Source organism: Temnothorax longispinosus, chromosome 1, assembly GCF_030848805.1.
Source record: "Temnothorax longispinosus isolate EJ_2023e chromosome 1, Tlon_JGU_v1, whole genome shotgun sequence".
Taxonomy (NCBI): Eukaryota; Metazoa; Arthropoda; class Insecta; order Hymenoptera; family Formicidae; genus Temnothorax; species Temnothorax longispinosus.
The window spans coordinates 14,336,629-14,344,505 of record NC_092358.1 but is presented as its reverse complement, the minus strand read 5'-3'; the positions used below and the strand labels follow the sequence as shown (position 1 = coordinate 14,344,505).

General features: G+C 54.5%; 1 protein-coding gene across 1 annotated transcript; it reads left to right on the top strand.

The window, feature by feature from the left end:
• Positions 1 to 7,188: 7,188 nt before the first annotated feature.
• On the top strand, positions 7,189 to 7,662 carry LOC139824114 (uncharacterized). Its single transcript, XM_071796892.1, has one exon. It carries the CDS (start codon positions 7,189 to 7,191, stop codon positions 7,660 to 7,662), a length of 474 nt encoding a protein of 157 aa, XP_071652993.1.
• Positions 7,663 to 7,877: the final 215 nt, after the last annotated feature.

Genomic DNA, 7,877 nt, shown 5'->3' with positions numbered 1-7,877 from the left:
ATTGTCCAAAAGTTTATAGTGTGATTCATAAAAATGGGGCTTAAGCTTGAAAGGGTACCTTAAGGTAGCCATGTTCTCTAGGCTTGTGTCTACTACTTTAAGAACGCGTGCTCGCATCAGCTGAGTGATTGTTGTGACAGTTAAGTTAAGGTATGATTATTTATTCTTACATTGTTTTCAGGTGCTGTGCAATTAGGATGAAAATCGAAAAAATTTATGCGGCTGGAATATAGCGGTGATTATACCGTCAGACGTGACAAAACCTGGGCAACGGTGGTGAAGAAAAGTGCGAAGAAAAAGGAAGAGGTGCAAAAGCCTTCGAACATCAAGGGTAAACGAGTGAACAGTTCGTCGTCGGCAAAGAACGACTCTAAAGCGCCGAAACAAGCGCAACAGCGTCAGTAGACGCAACAGGCGCCTTCGGGGGCCGCGAAGAGAAGGAAACCACCGCGTACGGCGGTGGTTACAATAACGTGCTCCCGAGGGGAGTATGAGAGCACGATGAAGGAAGCCAGGGAGAAAATAAAACTGACTGATCTGGACATCGATGAGGGCCTCAGGGTGAAGAAAGCTATTACCGGGGCCCTCGCCATTGAAATCAAGGGCCCGGAAGAAGCGAGCAAGGCCAAAGCCCTTGCGGGTAAAATGAGGAAGGTGTTCGCGGGACGAGATGACGTTAAGTTTGCCCGCCCGGTGAAGATGGCGGAGGTCAGGGTGAGCGAGTTCGACGACTCGTCAAGGAAGACGAGCTCCGCCGAGTGGTGGCTACGAACGGGGGGTGCAACCGAGGGGTGCAACGAGTGAGGCTCGTTCAACTCGGCCCAGTTAAAAAGGCCCCCAACTACCGCGTGGATTCGATGCCCACTCGCCGCTGCAAACAGTGGTTGGGGCGGGCCGAATACACGTGGGCTGAGTCAGCGCAAAGGTGCAGATCCTGCAACAACGTCCCCTGCAATGTTTTCGCTGCCTAGAAGGGGGCCACGTGCGGGTCAACTGTCCTAATCGCAGCGATTTGTGTTATAGATGCGGGGAAAAAGGGCACAGAGCGCAGGTGTGTTCGGCACCGCTCAAATGTCCCATCTGTGCGGACTTCGGTCGCCCATTGGGGCACAGAGCGGGCGTGGCATAGCAGACAGCGCACTGATCTGCTAAACCAAAGATCTCAGGTTCGAATCCAGTCCTGGTAAAACCAAAATAAATAAATTATATCGCTTGTCTTCTCGACAAAATGGCAGCCTGTCAGGAGTATCCTTGCCTCAAAAATCCCTCTACCTTGCCGTTCGAATTCGGCATTAAACTGTAGCTCCCATGTGCTTGTGTACAACCTGTGTGCGCACCACAAGCACATAACTTTGGGGGAGGCCTAGGTCCAACTCGGACTGTTGTACCATTAAAATGAATAAAAAAAATGAATAAGAGCGGGCAGCAAAGCCTGCGACCCTGCCAACAGAAAAAGCAGGGGCAAGGCTAGCGTGAGCGCTAATCAGGGATGTGGTCTCAAGTCCGCAAAGAGCAAGGGAACTGCCCATACTCCCCGACGCGAGATTTGGGGAAAGCTTCGATTTAAGAGAAGAAAAGGAAAGAGAAGATGAACGCTTCTGAGGGCTCCTCTGGGTGGAAGAAGCCCAAGAAGAAGAAGAGGTCACAGAGCGAGACCAGAGAGACGAAACTGGCGATAGAGTCGACTGACGAGGCGATGGAGGTGGAGGTCTCTACATCGGCGCTTGGTTAATGGCGGATAAAACAGTTATATTACAGGCAAATATCAATTACGCTGGACCTGTTTCTGCAGACTATGGCCGAGCGTGATTGTGGCCTGGGAATAGTGGCCGAGCCGTATCGAGTGCCGCCCAACCACCCAAACTGTGCGGTCGATAGATGCGGCTTGGCCGCGATCACTGGAGGCCAACGCAACAATCCCCTCGTGTTGAGGCTGGGGAGGGATTTGTGGTCGTAAAATGGGGGCCCATCTCGGTGGTGGGGGTTTATATTTCCACCAGTATTAGACTGGCCCAATACGAAGAGACACTCGATGTCTTAGGAGAGTGCGTTAGACGCCACCTCCCGGAGCCGATGATCGTGGCGGGGGACTTCAATGCCAAGTCGGCACTTTGGGATTCCCCGCTCACGACTAGGAGGGACCAGACACTGGAAACATGGGCGGCGGGCCTGGGTCTGTGTGTAATGAAGACAGGCTTAGAACATACGTGTGTACGCCTCCAGAAGGGCTTCGTGATAGACATCACGTGGGCGAATCCGTGTCGAGGAAGGGAGAACACCGAGATGGGCCCTTAAAAAGCTGGACACTAACCTCTTCCGGGCGGCGCTTGTTATGTCAAATTGGCACACCACCGCCCCCGGGGAGCAACAGGTAAACTGGTTGCGGGGCGTCCTAAGTGACGCATGCGATGCGTAAATGCCCCGGACCAAGCCCTGTTCCAGGCGCGCCGCCTATTGGCGGACGGAGGAGATTGCCGACACTCCTCCGTCAGGGCGAGGCGCATCTGCACCAGGGTTAGGAGACGACGCGGCTTTGAGCGTTGAAGAAGAGGCGGCAGGCGAGGAATACCGTGCTGCCCGGTATGTCCTCGCCAGGGCCATCAAGGTGGCCAAGGCCAAGGTCTGGGGAGGAGCTCCTCCAAACCCTCAATGAGGAACCAAGGGGGCGCCCGTACAGGCTGGTCATGAGCAGACTCAGGCCGTGGGCGTTCCCGACGACGGAGATGCTGGACCCCCAATTCCTCGACGAGGTAGTTCAGACCCATTTTCCACATGGGAAAATGGCCTGGGAAAAATCCTTCCGGATAAATCCCGAGTCGGAATAGAGCGAGGAATTGGAGGTCACACCGAAGGAGCCGCAACGTGCAGTAAAGAGACTCGGGAAGCGTAATGCCCCAGGTTTCGATAGTATCCCAGGCCGTGCCTGAGCCTTGGCCGGTAGGGAGCTAGCCGAGCATGTGAGACGTTTGTTTTTTGACTGTCCCAAGACCGGCCAGTTTCCCAGTTGCTGGAAAGAGGCCAAACTGGTTCTCTTCCCTAAGGAGAGAAAGCCCGCAGACTTGCCCTCTGCATATAAGCCGATTTGCTTACTGGGGGAAGACGGCAAATTCTTTGAGAGAGTTATTGCCGAGCGACTTCTCCAGCACCTGTCTCGAAGTGGTCCCAATCTGTTCACGGACCAGTATGGGTTCCGCGCGGGCATGTCTACAATAGACGCAATTCACTGTGACCGGGCTCGCGCGGAGGCCATATAGAGGGAGGGCGGGGTGTTGTTGGGCGTTTCGTTCAACATATCAAATGCCTTCAACACCTTGCCCTGGAAGGTAATAGAGAGGGCGCTGGAATATCACCACATCCCTTTTTATTTAATCCGAATAATACTGTGGCTCTTCGGTTACGATGCAGCACTGCGGGCTGCTCTCCCCCCCGGCTGTTGGGTCGTTGGATACGCCAATAACACATTCCTCGGCGTCGGGGGGAGGACATAGGAGACCAAGGCATTGGCCAATGCAGAGGTGGCATGCGTGGTGCGCGCCATCAAGGCACTCGGGCTAAAGGTGGCTCCTCAAAAAACGCAGGCGACGTTCTTCCACGATCGCCTGCGGGGGAAGCCGCCCAAAATGTCCTTGATGGTGGAGGGAGTCCGCGTCTCTATTGAGGCCCAGATGAAGTATCTGAGCGAGCGCGTAAAAGCACGTTGGTCAGTGGAGGAAGTCAGGCTTATGGCTCGCGCTGAGGCTTCAGCCACCTTAACCGGGGGAATTATCTTCATGAATTAACATCTGCAGGAGAAGTTCCCCCATAGGAGTCTCGAAGCTGTCAAGGGTAAGCGTCGACAAAAGACTTATCGCGAGATTAGAGTCTTCTGCCAAGAGTTGCAATCGCGAAACGCGGTTGGCATCGATGAGGGCGATGGGGGCGGCGCGGCAAAGACAGGAGCTGTGCCGTTCCTGCGAACATAGAGTCTGACACTGAAGTTCCAAGCGCACATCAGCCTTCCCCTGAGCAAAGATCTCAGGCTGCGGGACAATATTAACCAGTTCATAGAGCAGAGCTCAGCGTTCCGTAGCTATCAGGCTGATATTCTCGTAGGTACGGCGAGAGATGCTCTACTGACGGGGGTGGTCAACGTCCAGGCCATCGAGAGATGGCTGGGCCTGATCTTCCCGCCGTCAGCTGTGCGCCCTCCACAGCGCGCTTCGACGAAGCAGCGCAGTCCTCCTAACACAAAAAGAGCAGGAAGCAGAAAAGAAAGAGAAAATATGCACACCTGCAGTCTCTCTACAAAAAGAGCCCAAAGACCTGCCTATCGCACGTCCTCGGAGGCGGCTCTTCAAGTGAGCAACCGTCCGCTGTCGAATTCAACGGGTACTGGCGTCCCGTGATGGAGGCGTTCAATGGCGCGCATGGAGACATGACGGCCTTACGCGAGTCGTACGGGAAAGCGCGTACCAGCCGGAGCCGTCCGCCGACAGCCAGAGGGATTCATCTCGAAGGCCTAGGTGAGGGCGCCGCCACTGGCCCAACTTGAGTGGCGGATAAGGCCTCGCTCTTTATAAAACCTGTCGAGGTTCGAAGGATTTCGATCAAGACTGGTAATGCGCCCAGATTGGACCAAATTACGCCGAGAATGTGGAACGCCGTTCCCCTTGCTCTTCGTGCGCTTCTGTTCAATCTGCTGCTCCTGGCAAGAACGGTACCCTCGTCGATCGCCACAACAAAAATTGTATTCCTTGAGAAGGGAGGGATGTCCGACCGACCAGTACCGGCGGAATCCCGACCTCTCAGCATAGGATCAGTTGTGATAAGACACTTTCACAAAATTCTTGCCAAACGTTTAGCGGTTTTGGACGTGTTCGACACTCGCCAAAGAGGTTTCCGGCCGGTGGATGGGGTGTGTGAGAACGTCACAGTTCTGTCGGCTGTGCTCGGTGATGCCCGGAGGCGGTGTCGGACATTACATCTGGCGTGCATTGACCTGTCGAAGGCATTTGGCACGGTCTCGCACCCAGCTATACATAAGACTCTCGAAGAACTGGACCTCTCTTGGGAGTTTAAAAAGTATATCAAAGCTGTCTATTCGGATGCGCAAACGGTGATCGGTACCAGTGGAGTGTCGGCCATTAAGATCGGTCGTGGCGTAAGACAGGGTGATCCGCTATCGCCGCTCCTGTTCAATCTAGTCGTGGATAGAGCACTGGCAATTCTCTCGGAGGATGTTGGTTATCAGTTGGGGGATGAGCTGATCAGCGCCTTGGGCTACGCAGACGACATTGTGCTCTTTGCCTCTACCAGGTCCGGTCTGCAGGAGAACCTGACACGGCTTCAGGCTGCTTTTGCGCGTAATGGACTAACCATCAATGCAAAGAAAACAGAAGTGTTGTCCATGGTGGCGTCTGGTAGAGACAAAAAGGTGAAAATTGACACAACATCTTACTTCACCGTGGGGAAAGCGCTGATCCCGCAAAAATCCCCTGTCGATATTTGGGCGTACCTGGGCTGCATGTACGAAGGTGCTAGGGAATTCGCCAATGATCCGCCCCTAGCTCATTCCATCGAGCAACTTATTAAAGCGTCTCTGAAGCCGCAACAACGGCTGAGGCTCTTGCGTGACTTTCTCCTACCACGGTATTATCACCGTTGGATAGTCGGAACAGTCACGGCCAAAACGTTGAAGGGCGTTGATGTTATGGTACGCACGGCCATTAGACGATAGTTGCGATTTCCCATGATGTTCCTGCTGGATATTTTCATGCACCGATACAGAGTGGCGGGCTTGGTTTGCCTCTACTCAAGACTCTAATCCCTATTCTGTAGTTCGACCGACTGCAGCGGTTGTGTCGCAGCACACTGCCCGCGGCGCGCGCCGCCGCCGAAACCACATTCGTGGCTAGGCAGGCGGTTGGTTTGGTGTGAGAACCAGATGCGCATCCTGGGCAACAGGGTGCATACGACCGCTGAGCTCAGACAACAGTGTGCAGCCTGGTTGCGCGAGTCATGCGATTGGAACGGGCTCAGGGAGGCGGAAACGTCGAAACTGAGTTCCCACTGGGTGTCGGCGGGCGCCGACCTCATTTCCGGAGACGACTACGTGCACTATCATCACATACGGGCCAACTGTATTCCGTCGAGAGTTTTCCGAGGTCGTGATGGGCGCAAAGTTCGCGGTCGTGCTAGTTGCTCCGATATCGAGACGCCGGCTCACTACGTTCAGCGTTGCTTCAGAACGCATGGAGGAAGAATCTTACGGCATAACGACCTTTGTCGTCGAGTCGGTGGCTTCCTACAGCAGAAGGGATGGCATGTCGATGTGGAGTTAGTCTATTCGACCTCTGCCGGGGCGGCCCGACCTGACCATTGTTAACGGTGGTGAGGCAGTGGTCGTAGACGCGCAAGTAGTATCCAGCGAAACTGCGTTAGAGGTGTCGCATGAGCGCAAGGTGGAGAAGTACCGATCTTGTGATGATCTGGTGGACCGGGTGGCGGAGCGCACAGGAGTGCCGTGTGATAATGTCCGTTTCACCGCCATTACAATCTTATGGCGAGGTGTCTAGAGCCCTAGGAGCGAGGGTGAGTCGTAGTCTGGGCCTAACACCTGTCCAATTGCGTACGTTTACGACTCGCGTCCTTTGGGGCTCATGGCTTAATTGGAAAAGATTCAACGGAATAACAACCCGTTATATGCCAGGGCGGAACGTAACCGCGGTTAGTGGTGCACGTCGGCTTGGTACGTAGAGTTAAGTGCCTCCGCATCAGCGGACGAGTAAGAATGTGAGTGTGCATGATTAGTAGAGTGAAAGCTGCTAGACAGCTTCTTTCAAGCACTTCCAGGGTGTTAGCTGCAAACACCGACAGTAAACCACCTTACAATAGTGTTGTAGGTTCAGAATGACTGTGCATTATTGCAGTTGTTTTGCCTTAAACGAAACAAATAGCCAAATGCCTCGTTATTTAATTAGTGACGCGCATGAATGGATTAACGAGATTCCCACTGTTCTTATCTACTATCTAGCAAAACCACTGCCAAGGGAACGGGCTTGGAAAAATTAGCGGGGAAAAAAGACCCTGTTGAGCTTGACTCTAGTCTGGCACAGTAACCTGAGGGGGGCGGGCGCAAGGGTTTGCCGACTGTACGCGGGGGTAGTGCATGCCGTGGCACTTTACGGGGCGCCTATATGGGCCCCCGAGATGGTGGCAACCGAGCGCTTGAAGGCGCCAATGCGTCGCGCTCAGCTACTGGTGGCCATTAAGGTGTCACGCGCATATTGCACCACCTTGCATGCGGCGGCGACGGCTCTGTCCGGGCTACCACCGGTGGAGCTCCTCGCGGAGTTACAAGCCAAGGTTTTCTGGCGTACGCGGGAGCTCCAAAGACAGAGGGTAGCTATAACGGGCAGGATCCGTCTCGCAATAAGGGAGGAAGTAAAGACGGCCCTCTATGATAAATGGGAGGAGTACCTCGCCAATCTCGCATTGGCGGGAAGGAGGGTCGTCCAAGCCGTCCAGCCATGCCTACGGGAGTGGGCGAGTAGGAGGGGACGCGGATTCACGTTCCATATAACACAGGTGCTCACCGGACACGGGTGCTTCGGTGAGTACCTGTGTCGAATAGAAAGGGAGCGCACCACAGAGTACCACCACTGCGGAGCAGAGGTGGACTAGGCGCAACATATCCTCGCGCATTGTCCTACGTGGGAGGGTGAGCGCCGAGTCCTCCGCGAAAGTCTCGGGCAGGATCTCTCCCTCTCGACCATTGTGGCAGCCACGGATGAGAGGGTGGATAAGTGGGAAACCATGTCTCATTTTTGCGGGACTGTTATGAGACAGAAAGAGGAGACAGAGAAGATCTGGCGCGGGAAGCAACCCGCGCAGGATCA

Excerpts from the sequence above, each read along its gene's own strand:
- LOC139824114 (XM_071796892.1), top strand. The coding sequence starts at position 7,189 with ATGGTGGCAACCGAGCGCTTGAAGGCGCCAATGCGTCGCGCTCAGCTA.